At 36.5% G+C, this 22,839-nt stretch overlaps 1 protein-coding gene across 1 annotated transcript; it reads right to left on the bottom strand.

The window, feature by feature from the left end:
• Positions 1–22,180, bottom strand: LOC129278691 (transmembrane 9 superfamily member 2-like). The gene is made up of 15 exons (XM_064110943.1): positions 22,175–22,180; positions 18,814–18,881; positions 18,016–18,252; positions 17,721–17,850; positions 17,297–17,421; positions 15,948–16,074; positions 14,628–14,707; positions 12,725–13,088; positions 10,030–10,162; positions 9,326–9,445; positions 8,364–8,581; positions 7,739–7,890; positions 7,040–7,151; positions 6,020–6,191; positions 1–5,394 (listed from the first exon to the last, which is right to left on the bottom strand). Exons 1-15 carry the CDS (start codon positions 22,178–22,180, stop codon positions 5,327–5,329), a joined length of 2,112 nt encoding a protein of 703 aa, XP_063967013.1. The 3' UTR covers positions 1–5,326.
• Between the last annotated feature and the right edge of the window lie 659 nt (positions 22,181–22,839).

Here is a 22,839-nt window from a genome sequence, read left to right as displayed (position 1 = left end):
TTACAGATACAGTTGATAGAATTTAATTGATAGGTAAATACTTTACAAGAGAAATTACAAAATCATGAATTCAATTCTTCCCATCTCTACTTTGTACATAAAAGAATGCCACTACAACCTTCTTCGCCATAAAAATAACAGAAATGTCCAAGTCCACAATGCTATGCACATGTGACGACCGAACAGTAAATATACATTTTTAAGCAAATTTATTGCCAAAAAGAATAACAAACTGATTTTGTTATCATGTGTGACGACATAAAGCTAGGGGTAATTCAATGGATGATTAAAGGTTTGGTGTATGTGTTGGTTTTGGTGTTAAGAGCGTGAATCAGGCTACCTAACCTAGCTCCAACACTGAATTTAAGTGTACAAAAGTAACACCAATCACATCGAATGATGAACACCATATGATGCCTGTCCCAGCACCCTTGTCATTTCACATTCAGTGTTATGACTGGTGTAAAATGGGTCTACCCTAAACTCCAGCAGTCAACACTAAACTTCAAGTCATACAAAACATCGTTTAATATTCATTTGTATGGATGTCTCTAACTAGATCACAAAATGTTTACAAACACCTTTTCATGTTCGAAGCAAACAAATCTTTTTATATTTCCATTTTCCCTGTTCAATAATATGAACAGTCTACACAGAACATAACTATGTTTTTATACACTGGGCACTCATACCATTTCTCATCTTATCAATTTACGTTCACAACAAACGATACATTTTAAACACTGCTTATCATCAGCTGATAATTTCACATCTTCCAAGCTAATGTTTAAAAACCGCACTTCATTCCTCAGAAAGACTCCGTCAGTTCCGTATTAGTTCTCATTATGGGCCTTGAAATTCTTGCCCAAATAGTCAAACTAATAAAAAGACAATCTGTCACTTTTATCCATGCAATGAACACAGCCTGCATGCTAGTTTGTTATTTTTATTTTTTTACTGAAACTTGGGTGAACTGAAAAAATTATTAGAACATTTGAAAAAAAATCTCTCATAAAACAACAAAAGTGAAGTAAATGTGTTTTCAGCCACTAAACTAAAGCAAATCATGGCAATATGAAATATTGGTGATTAAAAAAAACTGAACATAATAAAAAGTAAAACCAAACGAAAACACTAAAATTCTTGATATGCATGTTAGACCCCCAGTATGTTAACCTCTTGTGTGAAGGCCTCACGCTGTATAATATACAAGATATGAAAGGGGAAGTTTACACTCGTCGAGTGCAGTAAAGTGGCCCTTTGCATCTCATTTCTCATCCTCTACCAATAAGGTAGAAGCCAATCGGGAGCCGTCTTTCATGACAGCTTGACATCGTGCATAACCATGGACAATGCAGAGCTAGAGAGCCCATCATTTTGATTGGTCAATCATAATTTCAAACATAGTGATGAATATTCATGAAGTTGCCCCACCGATGAGATACAAAATGCTCCAGAAACAGCTCGTAAGTATGAAGTCATCGCCTGGTGTTGTTTATTATTGTGATGGTGACAGTAATAATTCTGTCTGTGTAGCCTTGTTAAAAGGCTTTCGGTATGCAAATCCTTCTTGAAACGATTCAAACATAATTCTCTTCTGCTTTCGAGATCAAATTGAACAGGGGCAAAGTTCTCAATTTGCCATGAATTCAATAAAAACTGAAATGGCTAAAAATCAGATAACTTTTATAAAATTGATATCGTAAATTCCATGCATTCTCACAGATAATTCAAGGTAAAGCCAGAAAAACCACCAAAACTAAAAAATAACTTAGAATACAACACAGACTATAGGCATTAACAACCAATTTCTACTTTCATATCATAGAAATAGTTACATCATGAAGTTTATCTTTAGCATGATCATACTTGCAACAGAGAACAAACCTCCACCGAACAGAAACATGGCACTTTCATAACAATCTTGACATAATACATTCTGAGACTTGTACCAGCTGTATCTCATGACACGCTCTAAGCAATATCAATGGTACGGGTCCCTATTTCATAAAACAATAAGACACCATCAGAAAAGTCGGTGGCAATTCTTTTCACGTGTTTTAGCTGGCATCCCAAGCTGCTTAGTGGCTTTCACAATTGCTTTGCTTGCCTTTCCCATTGTTTTGTTAATGATAAGAAATGAGCAGAAATACGATTCTTGTGTTTCGTGAAACAGGGCCTAACTTTCTAAATCTATCTCAGTTCTGCTTTTCTTCCAAAATATACAGATAATATGATACACATGGCTATAACAACCAGAACCTTGGGGAAATAATTCACAACTTCCGAAAAAGGCATACAAAGTTATAATCGCAAATAAAATTTTATGAATTCTAATGACACTCACACATAACCTGCTAATTTAACTGCCTGTTGCCATGGAATTTTAACATTAAAGTTAAGAGCAATAATCGCTTTTACTCTAACAATGACTACAAGCATTTCCTGTGCCAGTAGCTGCTATTAAAACAAAAATACAAAAAGCAGAACAAAGTTCAAATTCAAAACTGAATTTCATAATAACCCCCAAACAGAATCTTTTTATCTGAATTAGATGTATCATAAAGCATATCTACAAGTTTTAGACTGTACAAGGTATTAAGAAAATATATCATCAAGTTATCATCTTGGAATGATAGTTATTCTTTAATTGCAGGATGCAAACCCTCAAAAGAGGGCACTGTTTTTTTACAGCTTGTCAAAATTTACATCACCATGTGTTACATATTATGGCTTTAAAGGACAAGTCCACCCGAACAAAAACTTGATTTGAATAAAAAGAGAAAAATTCAACAAGCATAACACTGAAAATTTCATCAAAATCGGATGTAAAATAAGAAAGTTATGACATTTTAAAGTTTCGCTTCATTTCACAAAAGAGTTATATGCACATCCCGGTCGGTATGCAAATGAGGGAACTGATTTTATTATATGAATTATGAAATATTTTGATTTTCTCGTCATTGTCATGTGAAATGAAGTTTCATTCCTCCCTGAATACGTGGAATTCCATTATTTTAACATTTTGTGGTTCAGGCAAGGAGTTCCTAATCGTCAAATTCGTAAAAATTGAAATATTGTATAATTCAAACAATAAAAAACAAAAGAAATAGTGAGTGAGTGACATCATCGACTCTCTAATTTGGATGTAACTGGCTCGTTCATATAACTATTTTGTTAAAAATAAGCGAAACTTTGAAATGTCAGAACTTTCTTATTTTACATCCGATTTTGATGAAATTTTCAGCATTGTGCTTGTCTGATTTTTCTCTATTGATTCAAATCAACATTTTGTTGGAGTGGACTTGACCTTTAAATTACTACTTTCTCCTTGCTATAAATAATAGTTTTCATGCATACAGTATATAAACTGTAATCTGATTTATTTGGGTGGGTTGGAACCTTTTTCTTCAAATTATCCTAATCAAACATTAAAAAAAAAACATAAAGTGGTATAATGGACCTTGCAACACAAAGATTTAAAACTTAATTGTGAATGCAATTGAAATATGTGTAAAAAATGACAATATTCATAAATATTCAAAATATTCCAAATTGTGGAAAAGAATTTGATTTCACAATTTTGGGTGCAAATAGAAGAGAAGATTATAATTGAGAAGGGAACAACATTTAAAGGATTTGACAAACTTGCTATCTGACAATTCACTTTGGTGACAATCACAAAAGCAACTTAGGATATTTCACGCATAAAGCGACTACTATTAATGAAGCAGCATTTTTGTGTACCAAATCAATGATATACGAAGGCTACAGGGTGTACAAAAATTTTGTTACGGGTCTACAATCTGATTTTGAAGCAAATCACATTTTGCTTATTTTCTAAAACATGAATTAATAGAATTGTTTTATTTGAGGTTTCAAGGAAAGGCAAGAAAACTAATGCCAATATTTTTTATGATTGCAAGCCTTAATTTTGGAAAGGCCACATTGGTTTCAAATCATAGCAGACCATGATACAATGTCATTATCAGATATTGAATTTGCTTTCATTCTAACAAGGGTACCAAAATCACAGAACTTGATATTAATGTTCATGTTCCATGCCTTAATAGTCGCACCAACTGTTATGTTTTATTCCAAATTGGGTTGCAGTCTCATGACCTTTAGTTACCTTCAAATACCAAGAATCATCTCTGACTTATTTCCTCATGCAAGAGCAACCTACAAACTCATTGCGATTGTCACAAAAGCAAACATACAACCATAGAATAACATAAAAGATTCATTCTGAAAGAGCGTTAGCATTAGAACCAAATACAATAACAAGCATTCTTTTCTGGTCAGAAATCTTAAACATCCACATGTTACAACATGAACGTGATATATGTACATATAATTCAGTGTCTAAATAGCTCAATATAATCGATATAAATAATATAAACATTTCTCCTTATTGTTTGCAGTGAATCAGTCAATACACCATCTTTCTCTGTACACAAGTTCAGCAAAGCCATGTCGTACCATGACATGGCCAGACAAAGTGTAAATTTTTCAACATTTTTCAGTTCGGCGAATTTTTTTATTTTTGTGATCATCATATGAATGCATGCTTCAGATTGGGTGGTATGCGCTATTTGTGAAAAACACTGTATGAAATCTTACACACTGATATACACATTACATGCAGAACATTAAATAAATGTTACTATGGGAAAACAGAGAAGATACACATAAATAAGCATACACACATTTGCAGCTTTAATGAATTTTTCTTTCATTAAATAAGCAAATTAAATCATTGCAACAATTGCAAAAATAGTAAAAGTTTGATCAAGAACCTTCATAATATTTACATCACTTTGACAAGATAAAGAGTTTTGTACCTTGGTGGGGGGGGGGGGGCAAGTTCCCTTTGACTGATTACAAATAATAGGGCGTAATATCGACCAAAATATGCTATAAGTGGGCGTTCCCTTATTTATAAAAGCTATTTATTAAAATAAACCATCTACACTTTTTCCTAAAGCTTAAAGAAATTCCTTAAGTGTGTTTGTAAGAAATGCCAAAGAATTTTGCTATAATCATGTGATCGGTTGGTCTTGCTTTACTACAGACTTTGTCTTCGATATAAAAAGAATAATCATCAAAACCTAATAAAAACGTCCTAGTTTAAAGAGATATTTCAAATAATGTATGAAACAAATATGAAACTATTCAAATCCTGGATATATATATATATATATCTTCACAAGCATTATACCTTTTCTTCTATGACTGTGATAATAGGGGAAGTTCCCTTTACAGGGGAAAATCCCTCATTAAGGGGAAGTCCCTTCTTATTTGAAAGGCCTACTTTGCTACTTAGTCAATCAACCTTGACTGAGCCATAAATCTTGGTCACAAACCAGAAGCAAGCAAAGAATCCCATGGTACCTGCAAAGTGAAAATAGAACAGGAAAAGAGAAGATGGTAGTATACTATAGTATAATAAACCGAAAAAATACAAAAATAAACTACATTCATGTAGAAACAGCCTTCACATGTGTCATAAAGTCTGTGCAGAATTTCGCAGAGTTTCCATTGGACCTTTCACAGCCAACATCTGAAAAAGTAAACCTTAAGGGCTTCAGATATTCTCTTTTGCAACAAAACAAATTGTTTCAAAAGGTATTTATGGGGTAACCATTGATGATGATCAATACACACAGGTAGTTTATTTTGGAAGGGTTGCAGGAGCCCGTAACACAAAGCTTAGCAATGATCGTAAACATTTTTCTACAATTGATTGCATTGACTACAATGTACAATCAGTCGTGAAAATCCCGCGTATGATTACTCACTAACCTTTGTGTTACTGGACCCAGGTTACAAAAAATATGAATGCATCAGAAAAGATACAGAATATGTCAAAGGAGTGGGTAGTAAAACCTACAGGCAAAATATGAAAATCACATTAAAAGAGAGCTTGGAATGATTTTAATTCAGATTCCCTGCTTCTAATTCACAATGGTCGGGATGTCGAATATTAAAAAAAAAAAAGTTTTGAATGAAGACTTACCACAGAAGAGGAAGAAAAGAATGACCATGATAGCGGTGTAGCCGAAGTAGAGGACTGTGCTCGCCCAGCCGTGAAGGGTCAGTTTTGAGGCAAAGTAGTGAATGCAGTAGATGGCGAAGTAGATGGCGGTGAAACCACTCGTCATGAAAGAGCGCCACCACCAGTGATAGTCCTGGAATCAAAACAGTATGGACAAATTTAAAGGCAATACGCCACACGAACATTAAATAGCATCAGATTGAGTCCTCAACTACTCGTAAAGTTCCTGGCCCTACCCAGAATGCAACATTTTGATCACATAGTCTTATAATATATACTTGATAGAATGATAGAACAGCTGTCAACATCACCCTTGAAAGCCAGTACAAACAATCGCCTTGAATAGCATCATCTCACAAAGAAGTTGCTTAAAAAATAATAGGGTACAAAGGGCCTCATGTTGTCTGAAAATATTTTTGATTTCTTCTAAGGATCAGATGACTATCATAATTCAATACCAAACAAAAGGTATAAAGACTGTTCATAGCACATGTGTCTATTAGGGGACCTCTACTATGCAACTGACTTTACTTGGAGGAGAGTTTACCTTAAAAATAGGATAGTACATTTCACTTCTACAGACAGACTTGTCTTTGAAAAAGAGATATAGAGAAAGAGGAGCAAAACACTTGGAAGCAACAATAAAAGAAGACGGACAGCCAAACTGCCCGAAACGTTGAGTAACCTATCTTCACTTCATCCTGCTACTACTCATACCATCGCTACTAAAGCCATATTCAGCTCATCTCATCCAGTTTACAGTCCCTTTCAGGACTTCACTCACTTTTAAGTAGAGAATACTTCTAATTTCCTCTTTTCATCCTATATCGTCTTTCCATTTCAATCTTTCTGCCTGTATTTCCTTCCCTTATTCATATTACACATGGTGAACCGTAAACCTTCTCCATGTTATAAATGCAATAACCAAAAAAAATTATAGAAGATACCATATGTAGAAATGAGAACGAATGACCTCCTTACCTCGGCACATAAATGGAAATAGCAGAGGAGAATAGTTGCTTCAGAGCAAGTGATGACCAAGATGATAGCCACCAAAAACAGGAAACCAAACATGTAATAGAACTGGTGAGACCTGGTCAGAGAAAATATCAATAATATGCGTAAAATCATTACAGTTCAACGTTCAGTAGTTTTTCTTTGAACTATGTTCCTAAATGTAGAAGTGTTATGGCTCTGTGGATAAGTCTCTAGACTTTTGACCGCAAGGTCCAGGGTTCGAATCCCACCACTGCACTTGCGTCCTTTGGCAAGGCGTTTGTATATATTTGCTACTCTATACCCAGGGGTAGTAGGTGGGCACCCATTAGAAAAGAATACCTTGAATTGCAATAAGCACTATATAAATGTTTCATGTCATAACTATTATTAAATTTCTAAGAACAAAGATCTATGCAAGCTTTTTTTATACACAAATACCTGCATAGCACTTCAGGGTCTTGGTAAAGTTTATGGTATTGGCAGTGCTTTGGAGCTGATATATTAGGCCACTCATATTAATACTAATAATAAACATTGGTGACATACATTATGAAACACACAAATTGACTTGACCTTTAAAAGTAAGCTAGATAGCATGCAAATAATACACAATGTATAGATTTATCATCTCATGTGGAGAGGCTTGTTTCATCCACGTTGCCATGGTAATGGGTAACTCACCAGATACTGTTGAGGATGAAGAAGAGCTGGATGAAGATGCATCCGAAGGGGAGGATACCGCCCATGATGATACCGGGGAAGGGGCGTGTGTAGAAAGACTGATCTGGGATCTGACGAGGGATCTGATTGGTGCGTACAGGGAACTCAATAGGCTGTCAAAGAAAAAATGTGTATATTCATATTTAAAGACTGATGTGATTACAGAGAACTCAATGGGCTGTTAAGGAAATAAAACATACAGTCAAATATAAAGACTTATCTGGGATCTGACGAGGGAACTGATTGGTGCGTAAAGGGAACTCAATGTCACTTTTAGAATGGCATGAGTGGTTATACTATTCATCCTCTTGCCAATGCGCTTAGTATCTATCTTTCTGTCTCCATCTGTCAAATCCCTTAGGCCTTATACCTTTTCCTTCCTCTTTCACTCTCTTATTTCCTCTTTCTTTTCTTTCCCTCCTTACTCAGTCTCTCAAATATCAGATTTAAGTATAAATGAGAACCGTTGAAGACCAAGGGGGTCAAGACAATGAACCACAGGGCCAGGACGGCTACCAGGGTGCTGAAAGGGATGGCTGCGGAGCTGTGCTCATCCCCCACCCTCCCCCTTTCCCCAATCACTTACCCTCTTCTTGAAGCCAAAGTAAGAACCGATGAAGACCAAGGGGGTTGAGACAAAGAACCAGAGGGCCAGGACGGCTACCAGGGTGCTGAAAGGGATGGCTGCAGAGCTGTGCTCATACCACAGGAGGAGATTCAGGATGAAGAAGATGCAGAAGATGATTCCGGGGATCAAGAAGCTGGTGGAGAGGACGTTAGACTTCCAGCGCTCACCGCCGAATGCTGCCAAACGAGAGGTTACATAGTGATTAGATGGAGGGCAAGTACATGCAGTATGACTATTTTTAACCCTATACATAAGATCTAGCTGAAATTATTCCTTTTTATTTCTTAGTTCATTCATTCGTATGTTCATCTACACAGTGGGTTCCACAAAAGAGGAAACACGTTTACAGAGATTGATTTCACAATTATTAAACATGTTTTTACTATAAAAATGATACTTATGGTAAAAGTGGAACCTCATCTTTAATTTGAGACCAACATCTTTAGCAAATCATTCACGCATGGCAGATTAAAAACAATAAATCAGAAACGAATTTGCGCAGAAACTCACATGTTAATCTGAATTCACTCTCATTTCAGGGATCAGTGAGAGAAACTTAACAAAGAATACAAAAGAATTGCTAATGAGTCAATCGTCGAATAAGCACGGTTGTCGTATCGCGAACCAATCTTGTCAAATTTTTCTGCACAACCTGATTTTGACATTAAAATTTCAAACTCGTTTTGCTCATTAATGCGTGAAATGTTCGTCACATATTAGGTATCAAAATGTAGAGGAATAATTTAATTGTATGATGATGTAGATGAAATATAATTAGTTTGCCTTTGGGAATCTCAGTTTCTTTTTTTCTGGGATGCACTGTATATAGTAAATTTGTTCTTGTTGAGACTCTCATATGATTGGCTAAGGAAAAACAGCTTCATGACACATGAAGTGAACAGAGGGAAGGAGGCACTTACTTTTGTATATTCTTGAGGAGACGTATCCAGCAGCAAATCCCAACAGGACATAGAGAACCATGACACAGGTCATCAGGGAACCACGGTTGGCAGGTGATAAGAAACCAAGACAAGCGAAACCTAGAGAACATATTAAAATTTGAACGAGAAGTTGAACAAGATCATATTCTAATGAAAGAAGATTTGATAGATTTTGAAAAATTCAACTTTTGTTCTTAGTCTTAACACACTGGATAGCCAAAAATGTTTAGGTACATTTTCCATTGAGTTGAGAACAAAAGTTGAATGCCTCAATAAGATAATATAAGAAAAGTTCTTGAGGAATAGCTCATGTTCCTATTCACATACCTCAAGGCAAAAAAGATCCACAAAAGATGGAAAAATAATCCTTGATATTCCATTACGAAGACAGATTAACAAAGCCTGCACTAGACCCAGGGCAACTAAGATATACATGTACCTGGCAGGAATTGCTTGAAGAAGGGTCTGAATGAGCAGCCTACAAGTACTTGTGTACAGCAGGCCCTCATGAAATTGAACTAGCAAGTTTTATATGTGCTAGTCTTGTGTGAAATGTGAAGACCTACTTGTTAATCAAAATTACAATCAGGGTCTGGGCCTGCTAACTAACTAGATATATTTGCACTAGCCAATTTCCTGGATTAGATTGAATTGGAAAGTGGATCACCGTGGCTCTGACTCACCAAGTGTAATGAAGGTCATGATGACGATCTGGGTCCCGGTTCCCAAGAATATGGACAGAAGCATTCCGCTTCTTGGTGGCCTGAAGACATCACCGTGGACAAGCTTCCAACCAAACTCTTCCTGAGCTTCCTCCTACATGAGAACAATATTCAATAACGACTTGTTCAAGGCTTTATGTAATTTACACTGTATCATCCCTTTTGACAAAAGGTAGCTATTGACATACCAATCAGATTCAAGTGCTTGCCCTGCAGGGCTACTAACCTTTGAAAAAGCAAATTCAAGGATTGCATCTCCAACCTTAGTGCTGGTAGTGGACCCACATAAACATGCATATAAATTTTGAAAAAACATTTTGTTATCTAGAGAAATCATACTTTATTTACATGTACACTTAAAAAGTTGCACAAGTTATGAAAAAAAAAATCATACTGGTTAGCAGGTCTGGATATATTGGTCATTATTACCTAGTGTGTTTTCTTTTTAGGTCAATACAGACTTGCCAACCTCTGGGAATGAAAAATTGTATTCTGTGATAAAAAACTGTATTTTCCCCCCAACAATGTACATGTATTTCATGATAAAATGCGTGGTGCTCAAGCTGCACGCAAGCTAAAATGCGCACTGCTCTTGCAGATGAAAAAAAAAACATTGAAACATGTGTATATCTTTCCCTGGTTTTAAACAAAATGATTGAAAAAAAAAAAAGTTACCCGGTGGGTGTTTCATAAAGCTGTTCGTAAGTTAAGAGCGACTTTAAGAACGACTGGTGATCCTTTCTTGTGGTAAATGGAGTATACATCTCTATGTGAATTGGCGATTGTTTAGCGCGTATAAGGGTTCACCAGTCGTTCTTAAAGTCGCTCTTAACTTAAGAACAGCTTTATGAAACGGCCCCCTGAAATTACATTGATCTAATAACCAGATTTGTGTAAGTTTTATGAAATAGAGACATATAGAGATGACTTTTCTCAATAAATTACAATTTTTTTTAAATTATTTTTTTATCAAAATGTATTTTTAAAATAAACAAGTGGAATGCCTCTGGCGGTCTCACCTGCATCACGCGATTCAATATAGCAGCAGAGCTGACTTTGAAACCTACTATAACTCGCACAAGAAGTTCAGTGATACTTGGTTACTCTTATGTCCACGTTTTATGAACTAGACCAATACACTTACAGAGCTTTGATGGTAATTAAACAAATACCCCCAATTTGGCCAAAGTTCATTGACCTTATATGACCTTTGACCTTGATCATGTGACCTGAAACTCGCACAGGATGTGCAGTGATACTTGATTACTCTTATGTCCAAGGGGTCCAAGTTTCATGAATCAGATCCATAAACTTTCAAAGTTATGATGGTAATTCAACAGATACCCCCATTCGGCCAAAGTTCATTGACCTTTGACCTTGATTATGTGACCTGAAATGCCCACAGGATGTTCAGTGATACTTTATTACTCTTATTTCCAAGTTTAATGAACTAGACCACTATACTTTCAAAGTTATGATGGTAATTCAACAAATACCCCCAATTTGGCCAAAGTTCATTGACCCTAAATGACCTTTGACCTTAATCATGTGATCTGAAACTTGCACAGGATGTTCAGTGATACTTGATTACTATTATGTCCCAAGTTTCATGAATCAGATCCATAAACTTTCAAAGTTATGATGGTAATTCAACAGATACCCCCAATTCGGCCAAAGTTCATTGACCCTAAATGACCTTTGACCTTGGTCATGTGACATGAATCTCAGGCAGGATGTTTAGTAATACTTTATTAATCTTATGACCAAGTTTCATGAAATAGGTCCATATACTTTCTAAGTTATGCTGTCATTTCAAAAACTTAACCTAAGGTTAAGATTTGATGTTGACGCCGCCGCCGCCAGAAAAGCGGCGCCTATAGTCTCACACTGCTATGCAGGTGAGACAAAAACGTACTGCCGTATTTTGGTTGCAAAAACGTACTAAATACGCCAAAAACGTACTGGTTGGCAGGTCTGTCAATATCATGAATGGAAAATCCCAAGGCTAAGAGATACATGAGGCAAGACCATCATTAGCTTCCCTCTTTAAAAGTCATGTTGGTTGACTGCTTTCTTTTGAAAACTTTGAATATTTACCTTGGACCTATCGATCGGTTATTACTTATCTCAACAAGTTTGTTTTGACAACCCTGGGATCACGTATTACCACAGCCATGCTTATTGTTTCAATGGTATTACTATTTGCAGATTTCTGACCAGCTTTTCCCAATTCTCAACTGTTTTGTCCAGGAATAAAAGGGGTTAGAATATAGAAGGGTGAAAAAAAAAACCTCATTAGGTCCCACACTGGAGATTATGGTGAAGTCTCAGAAACAAATTAAATGTTCACTATCTCATTTGTTTTTCATGTGAATGTTGTTTGGAATACCTGTAAGATGAGAATCATCAAGGACCTGCAACACTGATTCTTGCGATTGATCCTATAAATGAGTTTTACAATAGATTACACAGTATAGTCATTGATGTTATTAATCTTAATCAAGAAAGTAGCATTGAACAATAACTAAAACAGCATTACAGGGCTCCAGTAGGAGAAGTTACAAAAAATAAATTCTGTTCTTTTACTAATTATACTTCTTAGAAATGTCACCTGGGTAATGCAGTGCACATGCATGTTAACAAGGATCCAGCTTACCAAGTCCTGCTGGTTGTATCGAGAGATGTCTTTATGCAGTGTCCTCAGCATGATCATGGCAACCATACCGGACAGGAACAGGACAATCACAAGAGAGTTCATGATACTGTAAGGTAGAAGAAATGGGAAGGTTTTGAGAAGGGACACATTGGTAATGCCTTTCGTGAGTGTCCTCAGCATGATCATGGCAACCATACCGGACAGGAACAGAACAATCACAAGAGAGTTCATGATACTGTGAGGTAGAAGAAATGGGAAGGTTTTGAGAAGTGAAACATTGGTAATGCCTTTGGTGAGTGTCCTCAGCATGATCATGGCAACCATACCGGACAGGAACAGGACAATCACAAGAGAGTTCATGATACTGTGAGGTAGAAGAAATGGAAAGGTTTTGAGAAGTGAAACATTGGTAATGCCTTTGGTGAGTGTCCTCAGCATGATCATAGCAGCCATACCAGACAGGAACAGAACAATCACAAGAGAGTTCATGATACTGTAAGGTAGAAGAAATGGAAAGGTTTTGAGAAGTGAAACATTGGTAATGCCTTTGGTGAGTGTCCTCAGCATGATCATAGCAACCATACCAGACAGGAACAGAACAATCACAAGAGAGTTCATGATACTGTAAGGTAGAAGAAATGGAAAGGTTTTGAGAAGTGAAACATTGGTTAAAGTCTTTGATGAGTGTCTTTAGCATGATCATGGCAACCATACCAGACAGGAACAGGACAATCACAAGAGAGTTCATGATACTGTAAGGTAGAAGAAATGGAAAGGTTTTGAGAAGTGAAACATTGGTAATGCCTTTGGTGAGTGTCCTCAGCATGATCATGGCAACCATACCAGACAGGAACAGGACAATCACAAGAGAGTTCATGATACTGTAAGGTAGAAGAAATCAAAAGGTTTTGAGAAGTGAAACATTGGTAATGCCTTTGATGAGTGTCCTCAGCATGATCATAGCAACCATACCAGACAGGAACAGGACAATCACAAGAGAGTTCATGATACTGTAAGGTAGAAGAAATGGGAAGGTTTTGAGAAGTGAAACATTGGTAATGCCTTTGATGAGTGTCTTTAGCATGATCATGGTAGCCATACCAGACAGGAACAGAACAATCACAAGAGAGTTCATGATACTGTAAGGTAGAAGAAATGGAAAGGTTTTGAGAAGGGACACATCGTTTAAAGTCTTTGATGAGTGTCTTTAGCATGATCATGGTAGCAATACCAGACAGAAACAGAACAATCACAAGAGAGTTCATGATACTGTAAGGTAGAAGAAATGGAAAGGTTTTAAGAAGGGACACATCGTTTAAAGTCTTTGATGAGTGTCTTTAGCATGATCATGGTAGCCATACCAGACAGGAACAGAACAATCACAAGAGATATGATACTGTATTAAAGGGAAAGGAAGACCAAAAAAAAAAAAACCTTTATAGATAAGTAATGGCTAAAAACAGGTTCTTAAACACATTATCTGCCTCGGTTGGAATCTGTTTTGTTGGTTACAAACAATATTAAGCAGGTTGCTGCTATAGACAGGTTCTTACACACACAATCTCCCTTAATGGGAATCAGTATTAGTGGTTACAATAAGCAGGTGGCTGCTATAGACAGGTTCTAATTCACATCATATGCCTGAGTGGGAATCTGTTTTAGCAATAATTATAGACAGGTGACTGCTATACACAGGATTTAATTCACAAAATTTGCCTGAGTTGGAATCTGTTTTAGTGGTTACAATAAGCAGGTGGCTGCAATAGAAAAGCGGCTGCTACATGTCACACAGCTTTGACTGTGCGTTAAAATGCAAAATAGCACATTCCTCACATGCTAATTCTATACAACACAGATGCAACGAGAAAAGAGAACCGAACAAACACAAACCCCCATCTCTTACCTGAACCACTGGATGTTAGTGTGTGGCATGGATTCAAGGATGTAATCCCAACGGGATGCCCAACGAACATGGGTGTTTGGCTGCAACAAAAACAACAAAAATCATTGTAAAATATTTAAAAGCTACAACCAATCTATCAAAACCTTCAAAGTGTACCACTAACCAATATTTTGTCTACGCCTGGGAGTAAAACACTTGATGCATTTGACCAGTTTACAAACAACCGGCAACCGAATATAATACTACGAATATTCACCAGATGGTGAGTTCTGATTTGAGACATTTGTTATGGCTATAATATTTGATGTTTGACAACAAAGTGCAAGATAACAAATGAAAGTTATTTTAAAATTCAATGAATTCTGAACATTGTAACTCTTTCAAGACAACAATGCCGGCGACCGTGCATCATTCAGCACCATTGATGTGTATGCCATAGGCGCTGTACTGGGACACTTTAAAGAGTCAGCTTGCCCTAATTACATGTATGTGTGGCCACTGGTAGGTTATGTAAATTATAGGTAATGAACAGGGGTCATGTTGCATAAAAGTTACCATTAACTTGCATGGAATCCTTGATTCTGATTGGCTGTTGATCAGTGTTACCATGATAGTTACCAGTGGATGGCAAAGTTACCATAATAGTAAATTTTTATGCAACGGGGCCCTGTATTATTGTACGTTACCCAGCTCAGAGTTTGCTTCCATGCAAGTACCTGAATGTTACTCTTTACTCCAACATATTACTAGACCAATGACCAAGTCAAAGACACGTCTTTCATGCGGGAATCCCCTCAAGCTTCATCAAAGACAACATGATGGGGAATGTAGGAGAGCCGCTATGAAAAGATGCATAGTACCTTGAGAGCAGGATTCCTGCTACTTTTTCGTAATGAATTTTTGTTTAACTTTTATTCATAAAATGTAAATTTATTGATATCCATTTATGGTTAATTCAAGTTAAGATGAAGTGAAAGTTATATAAAGCATGCTGTTCTTCTATAGTGTTCATATGCTTTTTTTGTTTACACTCACCCTTTTGTCTGTTTTCGCTTTTATGCAAGCACCCACTGGATAGGGTCAAATTGTCTTTATTGACTACAGTAATTTAGTCAACTTTATTCGAACCTGGCAGTCTTGTGGGTGCTCTATGTACTCTTATGTTCATTACGTGTTGTATTACATTGTACCAATTTGATATACTTTTCATTGCCGAAATAAAATAATAATAATAATAATAGTAAATGACTATTGACAAGGTACCTAACCACAGAGCTACCTTGCTCAGGTGCTCTCTTTTGAATCCAACAAACCACTCACCACAAAGTTTACTGAGTAGGAATAAGTGATCTCCCAGTCTTTGGCTAATTCAGCTTTCTGGAGCGACATGGGCTCGTATTCAATACTGGTGGGGAAGATGCACTCGTCTGGTTTCTTGTGCTTCATACTGGTCAAATAAAAAAAATGAAGAGAAAGAAAAGCTACATCAACAATCCAACAAACAATTAAGGGTAGCAATACGGGGGTGTTTCACAAAGCTGTTTGTAGAGATGTTAATAACTGTACGCGCAACTGGAACATGTTCTTATGTAGATGCCACATGTAGCTTAGCTGCATTTAGGGTTATATAATTTACTGTAGCACAAGAAAGGGTCATCGGTTGTCAAAAAGTCAATCGTAACTTACGAACAGCTTTACGAAACACCAACCCGGGCCCTGTCTTATAAAAATTTATGATTGATGCGATCAACCTCAACTGTATGGAAATCCATCACTGTCGTAATTTTTTCTACAGGAAATTTCCGCAATGTCCTTTGTAAACAAAAGAAGCACACAGACTAAAAAAAAAAAAAACAATAGATGTATGAATATACATATCTAGAAAATATTTGGATAAACCTGCATTTCAGATGTTGACGTTGCTAGCTTTCCATAGTTGTGGTTGAATGGATCAATTGCAACTCTTTGTAAGACAGGGCCCTGGTGGCTGTTTTATAAAGCAGTTCTCAATGTTGCGAACAACTGAAATGTGAGAAGCTCGGAGCATTTCTTACTCGGTTTAAATCACACATTAATTACATGTATGTATATTTCTATTGTATGTATGCATGTATCTTTTCTATTTCTTTTTTATTTTTTTTTTGTTAAGGTACCTACTAGGATTTAAAGTCGAGTAGGTGTGTCTCAAAAATTAAAACCATGGATTTTACTGGTAGATCAAGGGTTTCAAAATAGATCAAATCTTTCTTAGATTTAGCTTCACTAGTGCCCATGTTCAATGGGTGACACTCGGAATAAAGAGGGGCATGTGTCTTTTGTGCCTCCCGCTTGGATCTGAGTGCCACCTGTGTTTTCACGTTACAACTTACCACACATAAGCTATTGGCATTTACACAGCATAAACCCCACCTTTCAGCACCATACTTGAAATCATCTATATGTTTCATAATCATAGCAAACTTTGGGCTAGTCTGTAAGCACAGACTCAAATTTGACACCTTAACAATTCAAAACATGTGTAGGGTGAAGACTAGACTCCAATCTCTCTGCCTGTGTCAAATAAGAGCAGATATAGTAAATGAGTGAATCTAGTCTCTTAGTTCAGACCCTGCATCATGCACTTTGCGAAAACGATGGAAACCTGCCGGCAGAATGAGGTCGGGCTTTACCTGAGCGGTTCAAGCTTAGCAGAAACGAGACGATTAATGCCTTCTTGATCAGTGGTAGGATGGTAGGCGATGGTGATGTTGATATGGTTGAAGATGTAGTGGTGCGAAGCTTGCTCGTAGTGGGCCTGGTGTAAAAAATAACAGTGAAAACATATGACTCTCGTTATAATTTTCACAAACAGACAAACAGTCCTGTTTCAGACTCAAAACATTATTCAATTATTTTGGACTGAAGAATATTGTGTACTTTATGCATTCATTCTTTGTCTTTGTACATGAAAATTAAAGCGGATAATTCCCAAACAAGCAATATACTTTCTGCGACATCATCAAGATTTTTCAATAACAAGTTACGAGTAAGTTGTAAATACAGTTTATTAAAAATAACGGGTGATATACTCGGAAATAAAGGTAGGAGACTTACATCAATGACACATGCATCCTTCCGGTTGCCATCTTTATCCACGTAACATCCAATAGGGAAACCAGGAGAACAATATTTTGAGCCACCCTGTACCTCATAACACCATGTGACTGGCATATTGTCAATGATCCTGTAGAGGTCAATGAGAAAAAAAAGTAAACTGTAACTCTCTGTATTTCAATGTTAAACGTTTGCAGCATACTTTGTGACTTTTTTCCTAAATAGGTACATGTACATGTGGCAAACTTGCCACTCACATGCACTCAAGGCTCAGTCTACATACAAGAAATCTCACCAATGGTGCTGGTAATTCAGCTCGATGCCTCGGAGCAAGAAATTCAGCGTCTTCTTCGTCTCCGTCTTTGCCTTCTCGTCGCCATCAGCCTTGTAGCTCTTCGTACAGACCTTCTGGCACGGGTTGTTATGACCGAAGGTGAAGTTGTACGGTGACGAGTGGATGCGCTCACCAAAGACTACCTGTCCCAGGTTCTCAGACGGGGAATACTCCTGCTTGGTCTGGCAGAAGTCATACCTGAGGATGGGAAAAACCAACATGATGACGCGTTTTTAAATCACAATTACAATAACAGGTGAACACAAGGGGTGGCATTATGATAGCCATGGTTCAGTTAAACCTGAAACCACAATTTTATGGAGTGCCAGTTGTCACTTCATTCACCAATTGAAGATTATTTTCATCATACATGTACATGTAGAGAAAAAATTGTCAAAAAAGTCAATTGAGTTGTGAAATGGGAAGAAAAGTAAAGTACAAAAATATCATAAATGTTAATGAATCAATTGATACATCATAATTCCCACGAATATGGAAGAAATGTTATGAAGCCTAGCATTCCGTAGAAGTGTGGTTCAAAATTCTTTAAATTACGATTTAAACAGGTTAAACCTACAATGTACATGTATTTAGATTTGAATATCACACCACCCAAATATGTAGTTTCAGAAGAATAATTTAATGAGGAATATTTTAAAGTAATGCTAATTGTTGAATAACATTGTTGTAGATTGGCATCCGTTAAATTTACAATGAAATTATATAAATTTATTTTAAAAATTCATTAATATCACTAACCTGTCATATTCATAAGGGATGACATTTTCTACAGAGTCTAACCTGTTGACGAACAGAAGGACGTCACTCTGAAAAAAAGAAGAAACAAAAAAACTATCATAGGTATTTACTTCAATATATACATTACATATTTTAGTCAACACCCCTTTAATGTACAATGTACCTTTACTTGTGCATGTATATAATAATAATAGCTGGATTTATTAAGCGCTTTTTGCCTGAGGATACAAAGTGCTGCTATAATTACCCCGGCTTTAGCTCGAGCTACATGTACCATCACCGGCACTCAGTGCATTCAAGGAAATAATCCTGCCGGGTACCCATTCAACTCACCTGGGTCGAGTGCAGCACAGTGTGGATGAATTTCTTGCTGAAGGAAAACACGCCATGGCTAGGATTCCGACCCACGACCCTCAGGCGAGAGTCAGAACCACTACATGTACATTGTAGACCACGACGCACCCACATCATGTATACACATGTGTCAGTGGGCTGCACAATGTACAGTACAGAACATGTACTTGTATATAACATGCAACAAAATATTCAATACAAAATTTGTATTAAAATGCTGCACTGAAACATCAATAATCATTTATGTTAAATTATGTACATGTATGTTGGCTTCATGCTAATCGGCACTTCACATATTGAGGTTTTAATTTTGGGAGTTACAGAAAAGATGTCTTCCCATTTACCAAAATCCGACTTCCTGTAGATGTACAGCTGTAATCAAAAGTTTAATTGTGCACCCCACCTGTCCACAAAATGTACGCCTACGTGTACGTACATGCTGAGTGTAGAATGCAGCCATCAACACTACAACGTCCCGCGAGCGCAGAGATTAAAACTTGTCCATTAATGTTGTTTTTGTTCTGGCAACTACAGAATATCAAAATATGCATCATTATGCATCATGGGGGCGTCGTGGTCTAGTGATTCTGACTTTTGCCTTTCAAACAGAGGGTCGTGAGTTCGAATCCTAGCTATAGCGTGTTTTCCTTCAGCAAGAAATTTATCCACACTGTGCTGCACTCGACCCAGGTGAGGTAAATGGGTATCGGCAGGAAGTAATTCCTCAAAAAGCTGTGCGCACCAGAATCGGTAGACTAGCTTAGCTGGGGTAATACAGACCTTCATTTTTGAGGAGCGTGATCGCGCCGGCGCTCCTACCGCGCTCCTAAAAATAAATAAGGAGAACAAAAAATCGCGCTCCTAAAAAAAAAAAAAGCCTCCACAAAAAGTTGCTGAAATTTCAAATTTTACATCTTTATATTCACAAAATAGGCATCTGTTTTCCATAATTCCTTGAAATTATTTTTGATTTAGTTGGAAACTACCGAAAAAATGAAGAATATTCACCTCTTTCCCGACTCTGATTTGATTTTAAACTCAGTAAATACTGTAGTCCCATATGTAGATTTTCATGGCAACACCATGGAAGTCTACATGTGGGACTACAATATTTACCGAGTGTAAATTCAAATCAGAGTTGGGAAAGAGGTGAATATTCTTCATTTTTCTGATAGTTTTCAGCTAAATCGAAATAATTTCAAGGAATTATGGAAAATAGATGGCCATTTCATGGATTTAAAGATGTAAAATGTGAAATTTTTGCAATTTTTTGTACAGTATTACTATTTTTTGTAAACGTATTGACCCAGGCCTAGTTTCACCACAGATGAATTAATAGCTACACACCTACATGTATTGCATTTACGATGTTAAGAAAAATCTACAATTTATCATACATGTAATGATTTGAGCTCCTCAAGGAGAGCGATTCTGAGGAGCTCAATTGAGCTCCTCAAAAAAATAAGGAGAGCGATTTATTGAGCTCCACGAAATTATAAACGTGAAGGACTGGTAATATAGGAGCGCCTTGAGCACCTAGCAAGGTGGATACGTGCGCTACATGTATACAAATCCTATATTATATATATATTTTTTTTATTATGCAGCCCCCCTACTTGTATGATTTAATTGAATACTGTACATAATGTACATGTACATATACCTGTATGTAGGCCTACTGTATGTACAGGTACAATCTTGAACTAACTTTGTGTAACAATGGGAATGATTTTTAAAGGAAAGTGCTAATTTATGTGATAAAGTGTATGATAAAAGCAGGGAAGTGAAAGTGACTCTTGGCAAAATGCCTAATAATTGCTCATAATGTACAATAACATTAGGTATCACAATAGAGAGCACGTTCAGTGGGGATACAGGAACTCAACCACGCAAAATCGTGTTTTATAAATAACGATTTAAAATCATTGGGTTGATGAAAATTACAATAAAATATATCATTCGAAAGCTCTGAATTCACTCTTTCGTGTCAAGTAATTTTTATTAAAATCCAAATACATATAACACTTACGATACAGTATTAAACTCGTAATTCACCCCCATTGCTGTGCCCTATCATTTCACATCGTCTTTATACTCCCTTCTCATTGTAATTTGTGTATGACTTGTTGTAGCCCCAGACCGACAGTTTGATGTCGCATATCAGACAATTTTAAAAATGGACTGATCACAAAAACACATTTTGAGCTTTATTTTGATACAAAATAGAGGTGGGTTTACGTTTTGGCAAGGTCATCTAAAATAAATATTTATAACTATTTTTTTCAATGCGAAAAAAAAAATTATGTACGAGAAGGAAGATAATTTTCTAGAGATAAATTTTCAAAAGATTTAGATGAAATGAACGTTAACAACCGTCTCATATTGACATCAGTCCGCATTTTGCTGGAGCTTTCAACGGCGTTTGGACAGGCTGAGATTTTCTCAACTGTTAATCATTTGTATCCCGATACGTATAATCAGAAACAAATCAATGTTGAATGAGGGAAAACAAAACAAATGCATGCAAAACTTAACAAGAACAACAAAAGGTCAAATGAAGATACATGTAGAAAATATCTTGATGAAGAAACAAACTATGTTTGAAATTGAACAAATTGAGAAGCCAAGTATAAACAGTAAACAAGAGAGTAAGGAACCATCCCAGAGTTGTATGTTTGGAAAAGGAGTCTTTCATTAGGAAGATTGAAAACAAAAACAAAAAAAGTGACAAATGAATTGGAATCCAAATTGAAAAACACACAGGAACAACTTTCATGTAAGTTTGACAAAGAAGACATTATCATACAAGATAGCAAAGAGAAGTCACAAAAAAAATCTTGACTTTGGAACGTACATGTAAGGTAGAGAAAGTATAAAAACCTCTTTCAGATAGAATTTCAAAAATTAAAAAAATTGAACATGAACTCAAAGAAACAAAAGCAGCTCTCATCGTAAAAATGGAAGAGGTTAGACAATTAAACAAGTGGAATGCCTCTGGCCGTCTCACCTGCATCACGTGATTCAATATAGCAGCAGTGCTGATTTTGAAAACTACTATAACTCGCACAAGATGTTCAGTGATACTTGGTTACTCTTATTTCCACGTTTTATGAACTAGACCAATACACTTATAGAGATATGATGGCAATTCAACAAATACCCCCAACGTGGCCAAAGTTCTTTGACCTTACATGACCTTTGACCTTGATAATGTGACCTGAAACTCGCACAGGATGTTCAGTGATACTTGATTACTATTATGTCCAAGTTTTATGAACTAGACCAACACACTTTCAAATTTATGGCTGTAATTCAACAAATACCCCAATTTGGCCAAAGTTCATTGACCCTACATGTAAATGACCTTTGACCTTGATCATGTGACCTGAAACTTGCACAGGATGTTCAGTAATACTTGATTACTATTATGTCCAAGTTTCATGAATCAGATCCATAAACTTTCAAAGTTATGATGGTAATTCAACAGATACCCCCAATTCGGCCAAAGTTCATTGACCCTAAATGACCTTTGACCTTGGTCATGTGACATGAAACTCAGGCAGGATGTTAAGTAATACTTGATTAACCTTATGGCCAAGTTTCATGAACTAGGTCCATATACTTTCTAAGTTATGCTGTCATTTCAAAAACTTAACCTCAGGTTAAGATTTG

Source organism: Lytechinus pictus, chromosome 16, assembly GCF_037042905.1.
Source record: "Lytechinus pictus isolate F3 Inbred chromosome 16, Lp3.0, whole genome shotgun sequence".
Classification (NCBI taxonomy): domain Eukaryota; kingdom Metazoa; phylum Echinodermata; class Echinoidea; order Temnopleuroida; family Toxopneustidae; genus Lytechinus; species Lytechinus pictus.
The sequence above is the reverse complement of the archived record's forward strand: the minus strand, read 5'-3'. Positions and strand labels throughout refer to the sequence as shown.

Coding starts and splice junctions, on each gene's coding strand:
- LOC129278691 (XM_064110943.1), bottom strand. Junction 17,851..18,015: donor CTGAATTACCAGCACCATTG/GTGAGATTTCTT, acceptor TGACCTCTACAG/GATCATTGACAATATGCCAG. Junction 5,395..6,019: donor TCTTTTCTTCCTCTTCTGTG/GTAAGTCTTCAT, acceptor TTCACTTTGCAG/GTACCATGGGATTCTTTGCT.